Here is a 19,244-nt window from a genome sequence, read left to right on the forward strand (position 1 = left end):
TACTCAGATTCAGAAAGGAAGTTAACTTTTAAAAGAAAGTTTAAATTATAGAATAATTGAACTATCCGATCAATAGACGGCAAACGACACCTGCCACATGCAGATGAGAAAACTGAGGCTCAGAAAGGGCAGATGAGTAGCCTCAGGCCACTTAGCCAGCATGGAAAGGAGGCAGCCACAGCTGGACCCAAGTGTGTGAGACTCCAAGTCCATTACCTTAAAAATGGGTCAGGAGGGGGCAACAAGCCCAAATGTCCATCAGGAGGGGCCGCTCAGATAACTATGGGGCAGAGAGTGAGGGAGAGCTTTAGGTACCAACATGAGTGATCCGCGAGCTATCCTACAGAGCAAAAATAAAAATGCATAGTTGCTTGTACTTATTGCTTACATGTGCATTAAACAAACCTGGCAAGACACAAGAAGCTGGTATGCCGATTGTGTCCTGAAGAAAACTGGATGATGGAGAGACAGAGGGGAGAAGACTTTTCCCTGCTGCAATCTCTTGTACTGTTTGGAATCTGAATCAAGAGACAGTATTAGCTTTTCAAGCGTTTTTTTAAAAGAGAGTGACAGAGAATTTCCTTGTTCAACCCTTTTAAATGTGATGAAACAGACTTCTACTGAGCACCGAGGGTGTGCCAAGCCCCGGGTGGGTGCTGTGGCTTATACCATGACGAGCAAGATGCTGCCTCTACCCACCAGGAGCCACTCACCCCAGGTGACCCAGACCCCCCAGGCTGGGCGGTGGGATAAGCAACCACAGGTCTCCCACAGCTCTTCCCTGTTGTGCATTTGCCCAGACCCCCAGCCACCCTAGGCTGGGAGCCTCAGTTGGTGAGAGGTGAGGGTCTGCCCCAGATCCAGCCCTAGTGGGCCTGACCACCTGGAGCCAGTCTGAGCCAAAACTGCCCCAGGCCACACGGCAACTTCCCAGCAGAGTCTCCAGGCAGGGCCGTGGAGAGGTGGGAGCCTGAGCCACCTCCCTGTGGAGAGGACCGTACACAATCACACCCTTTCTTCCCTTGCTTCAAGCACTCATTGCTTATAATCAAGCAGCAGTCGCTGAGCAGATCAAATAAGCAGTGAGCCCCGGAGATGAGATTTCAGCCTGGGTGGGAAGTGTGAGCAGGTCCTGACTCTGGAAATGTATCTGTGATCTACCACATCGGGGAGCCCCCTCCCTCCCACCTTGCCCTTCCTGCACTTTCCTGTCCACGCATTCTGTCCCCTTGACTGCACTTCCTAGGAGCAGGCAGCAGCAGCAGCAACCCCGGTGTCTTGACTTCCCACCATTCTCCCCAGCAGTAGCTTCATATTGTCCTTGATACACCAAGAAGAGATAAATACCTCCCTTGGGGTCAAGCTACACCAATTGTTGTCCCCAAGATTCAAGAAAGGGAAGCTCTTTCTGGAGGAAAAGTACAAGTGCCCATGGAATTCTCCAGGCAAGAATACTGGAGTGGGTAGCCAGCCATTCCCTTCTCCAGGGGGTCTTCCTGACCCAGGGATCAAACTTGGGTCCCGCACATTGCAGGCAGATTCTTTATCATCTGAGCCACCAGGGAAGCGCCTTTCTGGAGGAGCTACCTCTTTCTGGAAAAGGCTAAGGGTCTAGCTGTATGAAGTCAGTGAATCACAAAATGCTCTCCCTCTCAATGCTTCCAATGAAGCTGTTCTCCATGGACCTGATGATAGAAAATGTAAACATAAGCAAGTTTTCTCAGTCATCAACTGTGGCAGGAAGTTTTGATGGGTTGCTACTTAACACTTAACTGCAGGTGTGCTACAGTTTTTTAATTGAGAAAAATTCTTAGAGGTGAAGGTCTTACCTGAATGTGTCTCCTGGGAAGACATGGACAGGGGACATTTGGGTTTCCCCATTTACCATGTTTGATGACCATACAGCACCCAAATCTCTCCTAAGTGTGATATACATGGAGAAGCTGAAAGAAGACACTGACGTTGTCTGCACGGACAGTGACTTTAGGTCTCGCATAAAATCTTTATTCTGCCTTACTTGGCAGTGCAGTCCCAGGCCTGACTTTTCCCTCTCCGGTTCTCAGAGTACCTGGCAGCCAAACCACGGCTATCTCCCATGCCAGCTCACCCAGAGCAGGACTCCATCCCCCTAGCAACATCCTAGAGAAGGTGACCTAGGGAAGGACCGTCCCTGTTTAGAAAACACATCCCCACCCCCTACATTTGGGAATTCAAGAGCAGAGGAGTGAGGGGCATCAGAAGCAAGGCAGTTGTCAGGAGGAGGAATGCAAGACTGGTGCTGGATCCAGCCATCCAGTTCTCGCCTGCACAGAGGTTGCTTTCATTCCTTTTCTTCTGTTAATTTGGCCTGTTTTCCAAACATGGGTCAAACAACCCTCCTCCCAGAAGCAGCAGCAGCAGAAGGAAATGTTATTAAAAACGGGTCCGTTAGTGGGCATGGTGTGTGGATGGAGTCTTTGGGATTTTGGCTGCCAAATAAAGACTTTATTGTTGTCATTCCTCCTCTCCCAAGCTCCCTCCCTCTCTTCCCTCCTCCCTTCTTCCCTCCTCCCTCCCTTCCTCCCTTCCTCCCTTCCTCCCTCCCTTCCTCCTCCCCTCCCTACTTACAATCGGCCTGGCCCTCCCCTAACCTAACCTCCCTACCCCAATAGGATCTCGTGGAGGAAGAGTCAGGCAAACACAAGCACGCACACACCACTGGGAGACCAGAACCTCTGGCTGGCTCTCTGCTGCTACAGCTCCACTGCGGGTGGGGGGAGCAGAGGCAGTCTCGCCTCGCCGGAGACAAACCAGAGCTGAGAGGAGAGGCAGGTGGTTCAGGTAAGCCTAAGCCGTCTGGAGGAGGAAGGCTCCGGTCTCCAGCCAGCTGCTTCCCGCCCCATTCATGCCAGGTTACTGCTCTAGGCTCTGTGCTCTCCTTCCTTCCACCCCTCCTTCCTTCCATCCCTCCTTCCTGTCTTCTACCAGATCTTTCTCCTTTCAAAGGAGCTCAAATCAGTCTTCTCATTTCGTCTCCAGCCTCTCCCTTCTCTTCATCATTCTGCACCCATGTATTGGCTTGTTGCAAAAGTTAAACTTTCTTGGTACAGATGTGTACTGTAGCACAGAGTTACGAGGCACACAGTATTTCTAAACATCAGGTTCCCATAGAAACTCCGCTCTAGAACCCATTTTGCTGCTCCTTTGATGTTTTGTCACACGCTGTCACAGGCACATGCACACACAGTGTGAAGGCATCCTGTCCATTCACCTCCATTCTGACGGCATTTGATATGCAGAGCTAGAGCACACAGTGACAAGACCCTGGCCGGAACACACACAGGCACGCGCACACACACTGATGCTGCACTTTCACTTCACACACACGCACATGCACACACAGTGTGAAGGCATCCTGTCCATTCACCTCCATTCTGACGGCATTTGATATGCAGAGCTAGAGCACACTGCACCTAAGAGAAAAGAGAAAGTGCGTCTCCCCACCCCCCCACCCCGAGGTGGCAGAGCCAAAGAAATCATGTGTCCTGAGTGCATGCAGAGCAGGAACACGATGAACAACAGCAGGGGCTGGAAAGATTTCTTTGTTCTTTAGAACTTAATTGGGTGGGAGAGAGAAAAAGCAGCTTTCCAACCTGCACAGTGTATTCCCACTAGCTCTGACTTTCTCTGCCTCACTAGTCCAAACCACTTTTCTTTTGGAAAGAGAGAGAAGAAAGCAACCCTACTCCGAAGCCTTAGAGGTACTAATTCCCAGCACTGGGGGTATTCATTTCTGTTTTCGGCAGGCAGCCAGAAAAGAATTCTCTTTAAAGCCACTTCAACATAATCCCACATTGGCAAGGGCTCCCTATGGGAGAGGAAAAAAGAAGTAGTTCCTTAATCAGTCAAGGGAGGGGAAAACTGAAGTGGGAAACTGAATTTTTTAAATAGGGTGGACCCTCTCCATTTCCCCAGCTCATTCCTCTTCAATTATGCAGAGTGCTATCCCAAGGCAAGAAGGTCATGGTCTAAGAGAGAGTCTCCAAGTATGGTTGGTCTTCGAAATCACCTGGGTGGCAGGGGAGGGTGAGAGGTGCTCACTAGAAATACAGACATCTGGACCCTTTGCTTTAGACCCACGGGATCAAGACCCAAGAATCTGCTATTGTTTCAGGACATGAGAGGCAGCTAGGGTTTGAGAATCTGAACCAGAGGCCTGAGGGAGACGTGTGTGGGACTGAGGAGCCCAGGACTCTGGCAGTGTTAGCTGGGCAGACGGGCTGTGTGGCTTCCCGGACAAGGACTGTCTGATGGAGCAGCTTCAGAGTGTCTCAAGAGGGCCACCCTCTTTTGCAGAGTAGAAGCAAGCACCTGAGGGAACAGGGAAGACCTCCTGTGAGCTCTCCGCTTCTCTTCTTGTAAGCACTGGGAGCTGTGTAATGAGGGAACATTCCAGAAAGCAATTTCCCCCAAGGTAGCTCCAAAGAGTTTAGGCTTCCTCCTACCTGCCAATCTGCCTGCCTGGGCCCCCAGGGGCACTGTGCAGGGCTCCTCCCCACCCCTTTTAGACTCCCCCCTCCTGCCCAATAACTGCCTGCTCTGGCGGGACTGCACAGAGGACCCACAGAACCACAAGGTCTGCACTCCCTCTTCACCTCTCTGGGGGCAACCCCACCTCTTGGGCCTCTGGGGGAAGCTGGAAGGGATAGGTACCCAAGGTTGGGAGGGGAAGTCATGAGTCACAGCGGGACTCCACAGCCAGCTGAGGACAGCAGCCTGCAGTGTCCCTGGTCAGCAGCTGCTGCAGAAAGGCTCAGGGATGGGAGCGGGTGTTAGTGAGGGGGAGGGACAGAGTGAACATTCCCCAAGTGGCTGGGGGCATCTATGGCTTCCCTAAATATTTGATTCTGAGACCTAAGTGTGGTCTCATAGGCCTGAATGGGAGGAACTTGCTCTGGGTAGGAAAGTTGGTGCAAATCCAAGTAACCATCTGCAAGGACCAGCATTCAGTGGAGGGAACGGCTGTTCTCTGGCCAAGCTGAAGGGACAGAGACCCCATTACTTTGAAATAATGTCAATAATAGCTTAACATTCACCGAGCACTTGCTTTTTGCACATTTACTCACTTAACCTTCAAAATAATCTGATAAAAATATGTTAGTACACCCATTTTACAGATGAGGAAACTGAAGATTAGTAGAGGTAAGAGATTTCCCAAGAATACCCAGCTAAACAGCTGAAGCACTCAACACATCAGACAGATTCTTGTAAGCTTTCTTCACATGGTGAAGCTAGGGAATTGAGGCAGAGAGAAGGACACAGTGAGGAGCCAGGCCATGAGAGGACAGAGCCATCTCACCCTAAATTCTTCCCCTTGCCTTTAGAATGGAAAACTTGTTCTTCTGGACTAGTGGCCTGAGGCCAAAAAACATTGTGTTTACACGTTGCCTTGTGGTAGACACTGGGGAGACAGATGGTTTCTCCATTAGAGTGTTAGATTTATTTTTAGCTCTTTTTGATCTGCAGCACATTTTAAAGTCGCTTATCACGTTTACTTCTGAAATTAACCCGATGAGGAACAGAGGGACAGGGAAGATTTCTTTATCTGTGTTTTACAGGTAAGGGAAGTGAGGCTGAAAACAGGGTCATGTCACTATAGGCAGTGGTGGCTGGGCGGGGACCCCACACCCTCTGTCTAGTTTGCACCATGATGCTCTCTTCACCTTTGCCCCAGTCAGCCTTACTCCTATTCTGATATCACTCCCCAAGAAAGGGACAGTGAGTCAGTGACTTGCTGAATTCACCGTGCCTCCATGCTAGCCCTTTCCTCAGAACCCCACAGCGCCTACTGGGAGGCCTTGAAGAGTCTCAGGCAGCTGAGGTAGGCCTGCCTCACTCCTCTGTGGGCAGCTGTGCAGAGTACCTGATTCTCCTGGCTTCCAACTCCCTGGTGGGCTTCAGGAAGACACAGAGAACAGAATGGCTTTCAGAAGTCTGAGTTTTGGACAGAAGGAAGGAAACCAAAAAAGAGGGTCATCCCAACGTCCGTGGGCACGGCTCTGGCAGGGGCAGCCTCGTTCCAACGGTACGGTCACTACCTGGGTTAAGCCACGGAAGCTCAGGGGTAATGAGCTAGATGTGAAATCTGACACGAACACAGGAAGTAGTGTGGAGTCATCTTTCTTTAACCCAAGGAGACACACCCAACCTCACTCTCAGCTCAACCCCAATCCCAGGCTCTCTCCATACAAAGCCTATTACCCTAGGATTTGGTAAACCCATGTGGGCCTCAACCCAACCCTGCCCTGATGCTAAACAATGCAAGGGTCCTGGGAGTCTGAACCTTAAATGAATGAATTTATGAGCTAAACAGGGACAGGGCTATCTCACTTTAAAAATCAGAGTCTCTTGAGAGGATATGTTCTTTTGCAAACAAATAAATGAATAAATGAAACCCCTGCCATTTGCAGAGATTTTATGCTCTATGACATGCCTTCATGTGGATGATCCCATTTGATCCTCACACAGTTGAGGGCCCTGGGCCTGAGGAGGTGGGTCAGAGCCAGGATTCAAGCTTAAGTCTCTAATACTTGAGACTGAAATTTGAATTTAAAACTCTCTTAGGAAATCTTCTCAAATGGGAGAGTGAATTTTGGGTTGGTCAAAGCAATTGCTTTCCGCTCACAAATGAGCAGCTTTTTGAGAACAGGTGTTGGTGAATGGTGTTACAGGAGGTCAGTGGTTATAAGTGGGCCACATGCATTCATTGATCAAGCAGTGAGCTCGGCCCAGCAGAAAGTGGGGAGGTGTGCTTGCGAAAGCATAAGAAATTTTAAAATCACATACACTTACAATCCAGCCTAAGGGAACTTATGACTGGACAGAAGGTTCTGGAAGACAGGAAGGTGTGACTTCGGGCTTTGTGCGAGAGACTATAGCTCCCTTTGGAGTCCAGGGACTTCTCGTCTGTCCCAAATTCTGGTTTGGAGACTTAGACTGTGGGGCCAGCCCAGACTCCATCAGGAAGGAGCACTGTCGCATGAGAAAAGCCTTAGAGATGAGCACTGCTTCCTCATGGAAGGAGCGTGTGCACACACACAGAATGGTTCAGCCCCAGGGCTAAGAGCAGGGGAATTCAACAGACCTCGTTTCTCCAAGGAACAGGCCCAGGAGCTTCTCCTCCAGAACCTTCTCTCAGTTCTGAAAGGAGCTTGGCCAGCCCCCAGAGGTCTGGAGCATAGACAGATCAGAGGGTGGGTGGGGAGATAAGGGAAGTTCCCAAAGGGTCTGGCACAGGAGGTGGCGACAAGCACATCCTGTGTTCACGGGGATGGCAGGGGTGGGAGGCACGCCCGTCGGGTGGAGCTGTGACTGACCAGCGGCTCTGACACGCCTGAGCCAAGTGCAGCCCAGGCCCCGAGTCACCAGCGAGCATCCCGCACCAGGGCCAGCTGCCTGCGTCACAGCGGCAGCTCCGCATGGGCATGACTTGCTCCACTCAGGGCCCAGGGCCTGGTAAATGCTCCTGCTGACCAAGGCAGCGAAGGGGACAGGGCTCCGCCTGGCTGGGAAGCCTTCCTGGGGCTTCTCACTCCACAAGAGACCTCTTGCTTATTGTCAGGCTCCCAGCTGGTCAAGAAGTAAAAAGTGCCAAAGCAAAAAATATTCAAGGTCACAAAAACTGAGGCTTTTAAAAATGTTCGATTTTAGCACACTAATGTAATGCTTTAACCCCATTTAAAATATCTGTGCAATACTGTTGTGCTATTTTCAAGAAAATTACACAACTTCTAACATTTTCATTGATAGTTCACCAATGACAAGTGATGTGGGGTCTGGCAACAAGACTCAAGTTTAGTTTTACAATTAGTTTTTAGTTTTACAATTTAGTTTTAAATTAGTTTAGTTTTACAATTAGTTTTTCACCTCAGTCTTTGTGGTGTGTCCCCAAGATTGTTACGTGGGCAACTGGAGATAAAGCCAAGAATCTAAGTGCAGCATCCTTTGTGATAGGAGGCCAGGGGAAATGGCCCCCTGGGCCCCCTTGAAGAGGTCTGCCCGGGAAGAGGCCACCTTAGAAGGAGGAGGAGAAGGAGAGAAGCTGCAGGGCGGCCTCCTCCCCCTTCCCTCCTTCCTTTCCACGCTTTCCCCCATGAGGGCCCACACACGCACACCGAGGAGGGGCGCGTGCCCCTGCTCACACGTCTGCCACAGGGAGAGGAGGGTCTGTGCAGCGTGTGTGGGCTGGGTGTCCAGGGCAGGGGTGTAACAGGCGCAGGTGGACTCCCTCGCCCCTCCAGGGTAAGCCCTGCCCTCGTCCCTGTTTCTTGTCACACTCAGCTCCTTCCAAGGAACAGACTCAGGCTAAACATCTGGTGAGGGGCTTCTACTGAGCTAGCTTTGAAAGCTAGCAGGAAGCCAGTACTGGGTCACACAAGGGAAGAGCTGAGCTGATGCGGGCTCCAAAGAAAGTGGGGGAAGCCTGGAGCAGGGGCAGTGATCACAGGGTCCAGATGCAGCTGAGATCCAGCCCCCTCTCTCTCAAGGATCCCCGAGAAACCTGCATCTCCGAAGTGTCCCGGGCCCTAGGAAGGGGAGGGGCAGACCACCGCAAATTGTGAAGAAGCAGCAAAGAGGGCCATTGGAAGCAACGTGGAAACAGATCCTGAAGGAGACCAGAGGGGCTGCCACAGGGACCTGGGGAGGGGAAAGGACAGGCAACCCGACAAGCTAGGGCGGGAAGTCTGAGAGAGACGCCAGTTTTTGTCTGCAGCCTTGGGTCTACCACAGTTTCCTCAGCTTAATTTGACTCAAACCACATGGCGCTATCTGAAGCATCATCAGAACCAATGGGAAGCAACCCCAGAGCATCCTTCAGCAACCTATTCCACTATGTCTCTGAGGCGGGCGGGAAGTTCTTTACATCCCACCCCGATACCATCAACTCCAATGCATATGGGAAGCAGCAATACCAGATCAGAAGAAATGAAAGTGGTTTCCCTGCAGCTTTTTTAAAAATTGAAATATAGTTGATGTACAATATTATCTAAGTTACAGGTGTACAATACAGTGGTTTACAATATTTAAAGGTTGCACTCCATTTATAGTTATTATAAAATATTGGCTATATTTCCTGTGTTGTACAATATATCCTAGCTTATTTTATACATAATAGTCTATACCTCTTAATCCCCTATCCCTCCCTATATTGCCCCTCTCCACTAGTAACAACTGGCTTGTTCTCTATACCTATGAATCTTCTTTTTTTTGTTACACTCACTAGTTTGTTGTGGGAATACCCCCACAGCTTTCAGTTGTTTCCTTGTTTTTTTCCCCAGGAGCCTCCACATCTGGGGAGAAATTCTTGGTGTGTGTCCAGCTGGCAAAGACCAGCATTCTCTGAGCTGAGCCCTGGGGAGGAGGGGTGAGCAGGGACAGACGCAAGGGGACCGCAGCACTTCCTTCCCAAGAGCTTGCTGAGCCCACGGAGATGTAGGGCTTTGTCCTGGGTCTGCTGTTATATAGCTTCCTGGCCTTGACAAGCTACTGCTCCCCTCCAGTACTCAATTTTTATAAATAGTTGAGTCTGGACTTTGTGAATTTCAAAACAGTTTTAGCAATGCTACATTTTTTTTTTTTTTTTTCAAATGAATGCTTCAGCTAACCCTTAATATGTGCAGCAGATTTTAAAACCACAGAGCTCCTCAGGTTGGCACAGGGGTGAGTTGGGTGGGTCCCCCAAGGCCATCCCCTTAGTCTCCCTCCCTCAGGTGGACTCCACAGAAATGGGGCACAGTTTGAAAACCACTGAGCTATGGAACCAGTAAGGACCCTTCCAGATGTAATACCCCCGGACTCTACGGCTCACATATCCTCACATCCCTCCTATAAGGGGAGAGATGATTTTCTCATGTGAGGACTAGAGTGGCTAAGGGTATTCTCCAGGAAACCCTGGGGCTCCTGATTCATAGCTCAGAGTGCATTCTGCCAAGACGGCTGACACCCTAGCACATCAGCGGCTGGGCCTCTGTGACAGGGAGCCAGACACTCAAACCCCTGCTGCTTTCTCACCTGCTGGATACAGGCCAGCAAGGAGATGCTTCCACAGGTCCCCCCCCCCCCCCCCCCCCGCAGCTGCCCGAGCCATCCCGGCCGGTTCCAGCTGCAAAGACACGTGCTCTTTTTACTGAGGCCCAGCAGGTCGATGACCTTCCACGTTCCTCCCCACAGGTGCGTCGCCTGGATCATGAGGTCATCCCTCTGCTGGCTCATCACACTTCTCATCTTGGCCTCAGCGGCCCAAGGCCAGCCAACAAGACGACCGAGACCCAGACCGAGGCCCCGGCCCAGACCCAGACTCAGGCCCACACCCAGCTTTCCGCAGCCCGATGAGCCAACGGAGCCTACAGACCTGCCTCCCCCCCTCCCCCCAGGCCCCCCATCCGTCTTTCCTGACTGTCCCCGGGAGTGCTACTGCCCCCCTGACTTCCCATCCGCTCTCTACTGTGACAGTCGCAACCTCCGAAAGGTCCCTGTCATCCCATCCCGCATCCATTACCTCTATCTCCAGAACAACTTCATCACCGAGCTCCCAGTGGAGTCCTTCAAGAACGCCACGGGCCTGAGGTGGATCAACCTGGACAACAACCGGATTCGAAAGCTGGACCAGAGGGTGCTGGAGAAACTCCCCAGCCTGGTGTTCCTCTACATGGAGAAGAACCAGCTCGAAGAGGTGCCCGCGGCGCTGCCCCGGAACTTGGAGCAGCTGAGGCTGAGCCAGAACCAGATCTCCAGGATCCCGCCCGGGGTCTTCAGCAAGCTGGAGAACCTGCTGCTGCTGGACCTGCAGCACAACAAGCTGAGCGACGGCGTCTTCAAGCCCGACACCTTTCAGGGCCTCAAGAACCTCATGCAGCTCAATCTGGCCCACAACACCTTGAGGAAGATGCCCCCCAAGGTGCCCGCCGCCATCCACCAGCTCTACCTGGACAGCAACAGAATCGAGGCCATCCCCAGCGGGTACTTCAAGGGCTTCCCCAACCTGGCCTTCATCCGCCTCAACTACAACCAGCTCTCGGACCGGGGCCTCCCCAAGAACTCGTTCAACATCTCCAACCTGCTGGTGCTGCACCTGTCGCACAACAGGATCAGCAGCGTGCCCACCATCAGCAGCAGGCTGGAGCACCTGTACCTCAACAACAACAGCATCGAGAGTGAGTGCCGGGCCGGGGCGGCACGGGGCGGGGGGCGGGCGGCCGGCTCCCCCACCTCGGCGCTTCCACGCGGGCCTCGCGCCTGAGGACGCAGAAGCACCCAGTCCGGCACATCCTCAAACCTTAGTCTTTCCACTTGCAGCCCACGTGACCTCTCTGGGAAGTCTCCTCGTTTCTAAAATGGCACAAAATGTATACGAAGATTTACTAGTTTGGTACGGATAAAGTGCCCAGAATACCATGCTTGGAGGGTAACAGCTTTTCTGCCTCCAGCCCTTCTCACTAGCCCCTGCTCCTCTGCCCTCCAGACCTGTAGGTAAGGGAGATGTGAAATACAGTCCTGGACATTCTCCTAAAGAGTGGTGACATTTAAATGCTGACTCTGGAATGTCCTGGATCTGTCTACTGCAGCTGTGGGAAAAGAGGCTTCCTCCCAAGCCTGAGCCTAGGTTTTAAAGAGTCTGTAAAAACATACACGGAGAGGCAGTTCTGTGTATACTATGAGTGGCTGGTGATTTAGTCGCTAAGTTGTGTCTGACTCTTTGCAGCCCTGTGGACTGTAGCCTGCCAGGCTCCTCTGTCCATGGAATTTTCCAGCAAGAATGCTGGAGTGGGTTGCCATTTCCTTCTCTAGGGGATCTTCCCCACCCAGGGATCAAACCTGGGTCTCCTGCATCACAGGCGAATTCTTTTACCAATTGAGCCACCAGGGAAACCCCACACTAAAGAGCATACAACTGGGAAAGACGTGGCAGTCAGAAGAACATGTCTGTATGTCGATGCTTTCTGAATCTACCTGGAAGGCCAAAAGATTTGGTCATAAAAGTCAGTACACTCAACACAGAATTTGCCTAACTACATTTACAGGGTCCCGGGCTTTGGATAAAAATTGTAGGTCAGAAAAAAGACTGGAAGTGACAGTTTTGCCCAATCAAAAACATCAGATCTGAGTAGAGCATCAACAGAGCAATTTAAAAACAAAAGCGAGAATGTTCTCTGGCTCCTGGACAAAATCAGGCTACATCCACAAGACGAATGCAGCAGCTGTAGGAATGGAGACCAAGGAGAAAGAGAAGCACCATAAGATGATATCAGGAATCCTTAGCTTTCAAGCCAAAGGATGAGAGGGAGATTTTTTTAATTTCTATAATCTCGAAACAAGTGGATGATAGAACAGGCTCATCTGAGATAATCACACAAAGGTAGGGGAAGGCTTCTTAAATCTTGCAAGAAAGAAATTCAGAAAAAGGCAAAACTGTCTAATTTTACCCTGCAGGTAGCAAACTGATGGAACACATTACTCCCACGAGGCTGTATAGGCCAAAAATCTAGACAGAAAGGATACCTTGATTAATAAATGGTTGACAAGTTTCTACCAGATTGTGGATAAAAACAGGCCGTAGCGGGAGGGGGGCGGTTATCCAACCTTCTGAGGTTGAAGACAGAGAGATTTCACCCACTCTCACCATTTCACAGATTTCAGAACAGCGCATCAGGGGGGTAAAGTCCAAAGCCACAAAGGTCATAGGAAGGAAATTCATCTATGTCAGGGCTCTTTCTGCTACTGCAATGCTAAAGAGAGAAGAAAGCGGAGAGAGGGAAGATGAGGAAGAGGATGAAGGAGATGAAGAGCAACCAACCACCCACCCACAGAAGATAAAAGAAGCAAGGCTTGGGGAGGATAGAAAGCTTCATTTAGAAGAGGGCATAACTCATGTCATCTAACAAAAGGTGAAGGGGAAAACGGAAACCCATCTCCCATTTGAAAACCTACCTCCATTTGCCCATCTCTTACCTTTCTAGCTCACTTTCCCCAGAGTCAGTCATCACTCCAGCACCAACGGCTCCGTCACGCCCTGGGGCCCCATGCCCCTCCCTGGTCCCCCTTTCTCTTCGTGTCATCCCTAGTTCAGAAATGTAGCCATCTTCTGCCCACCCTCAAGCCTCAAATCCTGTTTATAGGAAAACCTCCAGGGTAATCCATCCCCTGCTGGCTTCAGATCTTGCTTCCCTTCACTGTTTCTACACATGTAGCCAGATTCATCTCTCTACAGTATAAACCTGATGGTAGGGCCCTTCCAGATTTAGCTCCGCCCCCCTACCCAGGACAGTAGTTCATATATCCCACCGTCCCTCTCATAACAGCAGTCCTGCTCAGTGACGTTCCTCAGACTAGAAATCAGAGACCCCATCCTTAGTGAAATATCTGAAAGTCTTCTATAATTGGTGGCCAAAACTGGAGCCTCTCCAGTTTACTCTGCTTAGTATATCATGTTGTACTGTGTACTGGTTCCAAACTCTGCCACGAGCTTTTTGCCCTCCACAACATCATTGAAATAGGTCACAGCATCAGAACACCATCCCCAGGTCTCTACGTGTTAATCCTATCTTTGAAGGGTCAGCTCAAAGTTCACTTCCTCCATGACTCTTTAGAGTGAGTTTACAATAACAATTGTTGATCAGTTCCAACTTAGTTCATTTTACAAACGGGTAAACCAAGCCTGGAGGTTAGGGTCAATCACTCATGGTCGCATGTTCCCAAGAACTGGTGAGACAGTTCCAGAGAAGAACTCTCTAGGGTCCTTATCCTTGTCCACCCTCTTCTCCCTCCACGTTTTGGCCTCTAGCCCTATGTGGCCTGACCCCCTGCCCACCTCTCCTGCTGACTTCTCCTTTGCTTTCTCCGCAGAAATCAATGGGACCCAAATTTGCCCCAACAATCTAGTTGCCTTCCACGACTTCTCCTCGGATCTGGAGCACGTGCCACACCTCCGCTACCTGCGGCTGGATGGGAACTACCTGAAGCCGCCCATCCCGCTGGACCTCATGATGTGCTTCCGCCTGCTGCAGTCCGTGGTCATCTAGGCCCTCCTGTGCCCCTGGAGCTCCTCCAGCCTCACTGAATGCCCGTGCCCACAGTTTGTTTGCTCTGTCTCCTTTTCTTGCTCCCAGCTCTGCCTTTCTTATCCCACCTTCCTGAGTCAGAGACAAGCCACATACTCTGCTGCCCCTGCAGCTTCTAGAACAAGATTTCCAAAGGCTTGATTTGGTCCACCCAGTTCAAAGACACCCACTGTGCACCCCAACTTCTTTTCCCAGAAGCATAGGTGTATGTCTAAAGACGTCCCACTCTCTTCCTCCCCTCATCACTCCTGGGTTAGCCTGGGCCATGGACTGAAATCTGGTTCTGGTCCTGGCCAAAGCAAGCAGAGAATGATCAGGGGCAGCCTAGACACGAAGTTTGGAAAGTTCTGCTGGAAACTCCTACTGTGGGCAGCTCTGACCCAAACAAACTGAGGAACTCAGGTCTCCTGGGTCAAGGATCCCATCTTCCTTGACTGCCCTGCCCCGTTCACGGGCACCAGACGGGCACCCACCCTCTGCCAGCTTGGGTTCGGGAAAGGAAGTGCAAGGGAACGGCTGAAGACGAGCACAGGCTCAGAGATGCGCACGGGGACCCACTGCTCCTTCACAGGGTGAGACGGGCCCCTTCTTGGCATGCAGCCTCCTGGCTGAGCCTCTGTGCCAACAGTAAGAGCAGGGAGGAACATTCCAGGAGAAGAAAGGCCCCAAAACCTAGGAACCAGCCAGTGGGAGAGGGTCAGAGCCCAGGATGGCCCATGTGGGTGCAGATGGCCCCGTGGCCGCTGGACAAGAGGCCCAACGCCTGAGGAGCAGCATCCGCGGGGAGGGCACAGAGCCACCAGCCCTGCCCTGCCGTGCGCTCTCTGTCCCTCCGTTGCTGGGAGCGGCTCCTGAGAAACTGCTCGAGAAGGGGCGGAGAGCCAGAAACCTCCCAGAGCCCGCTTCTGCCTGTGCAGCGGCCTCCCCTCTCAGCCAGGCACTGCAGTGACATCTGGTGGCGGCACCGCCCGGTACATCTGTAGGTCTACTGTAGAGCTGGCCCCTGTGTCCTCATCATCATTCTGGGGTGATTTGCCAAGGTCAGAAGTTGGCCTCAAGTTCCCACTTGAAAAGCTGTGGGCGATACGCATGGTCTCTGTCCTCTGGGGTCTATAGGGCACTCAGGTATAGAGGCACCAAGATAGGGGAACTGGTTCCCATATGAGCGAACCCAAGAGGGAAACTTCAGGAACCCAGAAGAGGATATGGCTTGTTCCCCTCTGCCCTCTCACCTTGCAGGTCCCTTCTGCTCTCTGCTTCCAGGTGGTAGACTAAGGAGGTGGCTACGGTACCCCTCCAAGGACCCTCTGGAGCTCATGTTCCCCACGCAGCTCCACCCTCTAGACCATGTTCTAAGGCAGGACAAGTCCTAAATATTATCCCCTTCCTTCGCAATAATTTATTCCCTGTATGGACTATCCTTCCCCCAAAGTTTTCACACACACCGCCCCCCAATCTGGCCCGGGGGGAGCAGTGTGTGAAAGGCCTCTAAGGGAAGCCCGAGTCCCGCAGAGCCAACTGGCCTTCATCTCCCCCTTCCTCCCTCTAGTGGGTGGAGCTGCCCCCCTCTTCTGCCCCCAAGTGTACGTTGGTCGGACTGGGGGTGGGGGTGTGTCCTAGAAATGAATAGGACACAGTGCCCATTCTCAAGTTAGGTTGAGAAAAGTTCCAGAGATATTTAAGAAATTGGATTAAGCTAGCTCCCTAACTTCAAGAAATCTCCATTTTATTCTAATTTTTCTCTTTTGCTAATTTACAGAAAATAGGCCCGTTTCATCAAGTTCCTCCCCATGTTCCCATCCAACTGCTTCAGTCTTTGCAGCTGCAGCTGGTTTCTCCAAAGCTCTTGCTTAAAGTCAAGATAAATTGTAGCCAAGGTGCCACGGCTTGGATAAGCCCCCTTGTGTGTCTTACTCCCACCTTCACCCTCAGCCCCTCTGATAATAAGCACAGCACCTAGGCCTCCTTAGGGAGGAGGGGTCATTCCCCTGCTCCTGCAAACCTGAACTGTTTTGTTTCAGTAGCAACAAAATCACCATCATCCCATTGCCCTGTCGAGAATATGCCGGCTTCCTCTATAGCTCCCTGCAGCTGTAAGCCAGAGGAAATGAATTGCCTGTAGAATCACACACACACACACACAACACGCTGGGGTCCCCTGGGTTTAAGGAGGCTGCCTCCTCCATATACAACTTCATTCTCTCAGTGCTGTTGGCATAGGCACATACAGATGTGTAAGTAGGTGTGTATGTGTACTCTGTACCTACATCTATTCTTTCTTGAAGATCATAACAACTTTGTGAAACAACTTTCACATTCCATCACGCTTCACAGCAGAGAAAATAAAGTGATATGAAAAACATCCTGCTTGAATTTGACAATGTAAACAGGTGAGAATAGTACCTTAAATTCATCTTGCCACCCTCTCCCCCTGCCTCCAATCTTACTACCTCTCAGAAGACTGGTAGAGATAGGATCCTATTCCTAAGAAACTCTAGGGAAATGGTTCTAAAACCTTTTCTTGGTGAACTTCCCCCATTCCTAAACTCAGATAAAAAAATCTGGCAGCTACATGTGAAGCCCAAAACTCCAAGTTCTTTTCAACCCACAGATACTACTAGATGGTTGAGGGTCTCCCAAATGCTCAATACTGAGACAGATACAGAGAGACACAAACCAGACTCCATTCCTAACCAGACAAAACTTACAGACTAGTTGAGGACTGGTAGTATAAGATGCACAGAACAGTGTGGCAGAGGTATATCAAGCGCAGTAGGCAAAGGGCCAACCACTTCATCTGGAATGGTCTATAGGCCATGCAGATACTCACAGAGGGGCAAAATCAGGATGCCCTGGAACCTCTCTTCAGGTGAAGGGTTTGTTTCAGAACCAACCTTGTAATCCTCCCGGACTACACTACCTTCTTTTGGATAAAGAACTGCCAGATACTGTCCCACTCCTGCTACCTTGCCTCCTAAATTTCTGCCTCAGTTCAATGCAGCAAGTATTCAGCGTGTATCAACTGTGTGCAAGGTTTCCAGCTAAGAATTCAAGGACAGGTAATATATACCCCCTTGCCCTTGAGGAATTCATAAAGGGAAAATCCACGAATTAGTAATTGCATGTCTTAAGTGTCTGCAATAATGCTGGGTACAAAAAGCATTGTGGAGAGGGTCTCTACTTCTGCCTGGGAGAAACCAGAATGGTTCCTATCATTTGCGCTGGATCTTAAGATTTGAATCAGATTTTGCCAGGTGGGAGAAGGAGGAAAAAGCAGAGAAGCAGGAAAGAAGGGAACCAGCTTGAGAAAAAGATCAGAAGACATGGAGTCTACCGTGGGGCGGGGGTGTGTGTGTGTGTGTGTGTGTGTGTGTGTGTGTGTGTGTGTGTGTGTGTGTGTGTGTGTGTGTGTGTGTGTGTCTGAGAGGAGAGGAATGATTTGCAGTCATGGATTTATGTGGCTACAAGCCCTCGGCAGGAAATAGACCCCTGCTACCGTGGGGCGGGGTGTGTGTGTGTGTGTGTGTGTGTGTGTGTGTGTGAGTGTCTGAGAGAAGAGGAATGATTTGCAGTCATGGATTTATGTGGCTACAAGCCCTCGGCAGGAAATAGACCCCTGCTATCAAAAAGCAGGGGAGTTCCAGAAACTTCCACCTCTGCCTCTCTCTGTGCCCAGGAACAGGGAAGCAACAGGGTCACCCTGCCCCAGACCTCTGTCCCCAGGGCCTGCCACCTCCACTCCATCATCACGCCTCCTGCTTCTCCTAACGAGGCTCGGATTAGAGCGGCTCTCCGGGGCTGAGCTGCCTGGAACAACAGCAGGACAGTTAGAGGGTTCCCATGCAGATCATTCACACACACCCCACAGGCCCTCATACACACGCACGCACACACACCATGGACCCCTACACACACGCACACACACACCATAGACACACACACACACACACACCATGGACCCTCCCTGAAATCCATGGTAACCAGACAGCGTGTCGGGTGTGTGTGTGAAGCCGAGAGTAAGGGGTCGAGCGTCTAGAACGTGAAGCCTGAATCAGAAGCGGCTCAGCCGGGGGCCTGCGGAGCAGGGAACTGGCGCATGCGCGGCGGGACCAGAAGCGGCGCGAGCGGGAGCGGGGCTTGCAGGGGCCACAGGCATCGACCAGAGAGCAGAAGCGCTGGCGGTGCGGCCCGGGGGAGCGGGGAGACAAGGAGCAGTCACACCGCTTTCTTCTCAGGGAACAAGCGGTGCGGCAGGGGAGGGGTGACGCCCCGCTGACTGGAGTGGGCCGGGGAATCTGAACGCAGAGCCTCGGCTGTGGAGAAGGTTGAGGACCGCCCACCGCGCGCGCCGCCCGCTTCCGGGGCACCTTCTGGGCTCCAGGACTCTCCACCTGCAGAGCCCTCTGTGTCTCTCCTCGTGCCAGGGCCTGCCGGGGGATCAGGAACAGATTTTGCTCTGGAGACAAGGTTCCTGGGCTGGAAAAGACCCCTCCATTCCAGCTGGTGCCCAGGAACACTGCAAGCCAGGCTCTGCCCCTTGGGCCAGGCTATTAGCTCTGCCCCTTCAGGTATTGTGCCAGGGCAGAGATGAGTTCTGCCAGGGCCATCTGTTCTGAGGGCACAGAGACGCATGGCCTCAGGACTTCTAGGGTGAGGCAAAGAAGGCAGCTGCTGCTGCTAAGTCAGCAGTATCAACCCCATAGACGGCAACCCACCAGGCTCCTCTGTCCTTGGGATTTTCTAGGCAAGAACACTGGAGTGGGTTGCCATTTCCTTCTCCAAAAGAAGGCAGGGGTCATATGAATTAAGGATTTAGGCCCTGACTTTGGCTCTGTGTGATCTTGGGCAAGTCACCTCTCTTTGCTGGGCCTCTGATTCTCCACCTGTACTATAAAAGATTTGGATTAAATGATCCTAATGATTAATTAATGATCCTGAGACCCATGCAGCTGGGATTCAGTACATGATTAGCAGGAGGAAGCAGAGACGAGGCGCATTATGTAAGAACCTGGGCAAACCATGTACACAGGCTGGCAGAATCAGGAGGAGGGTGTCTGAGCTCCTTCCCACCACCTTCAGCAGGGGCTTGCCTAAGGCGCCAGGGAAAGAAGAGTCTCTCCCAAGAAGTGAGTCTTTGGTAAGGACCCC

The 19,244-nt window shown here is 51.5% G+C and overlaps 1 protein-coding gene across 1 annotated transcript; it reads left to right on the top strand.

Annotated features, from left to right (window-relative positions):
- The first annotated feature begins 2,654 nt into the window (after nucleotides 1-2,654).
- Nucleotides 2,655-16,458, top strand: PRELP (proline and arginine rich end leucine rich repeat protein). Its single transcript, XM_061159836.1, has 3 exons — nucleotides 2,655-2,820; nucleotides 10,210-11,192; nucleotides 13,882-16,458. Exons 2-3 carry the CDS (start codon nucleotides 10,226-10,228, stop codon nucleotides 14,055-14,057), a joined length of 1,143 nt encoding a protein of 380 aa, XP_061015819.1. The 5' UTR covers nucleotides 2,655-2,820; nucleotides 10,210-10,225; the 3' UTR covers nucleotides 14,058-16,458.
- The last annotated feature ends 2,786 nt before the right edge of the window (nucleotides 16,459-19,244 follow it).

Source organism: Dama dama, chromosome 14 (assembly GCF_033118175.1).
Source record: "Dama dama isolate Ldn47 chromosome 14, ASM3311817v1, whole genome shotgun sequence".
Taxonomy (NCBI): domain Eukaryota; kingdom Metazoa; phylum Chordata; class Mammalia; order Artiodactyla; family Cervidae; genus Dama; species Dama dama.

Coding starts and splice junctions, on each gene's coding strand:
- PRELP (XM_061159836.1), top strand. CDS start 10,226: ATGAGGTCATCCCTCTGCTGGCTCATCACACTTCTCATCTTGGCCTCA. Junction 11,193..13,881: donor CAACAACAACAGCATCGAGA/GTGAGTGCCGGG, acceptor CTTTCTCCGCAG/AAATCAATGGGACCCAAATT.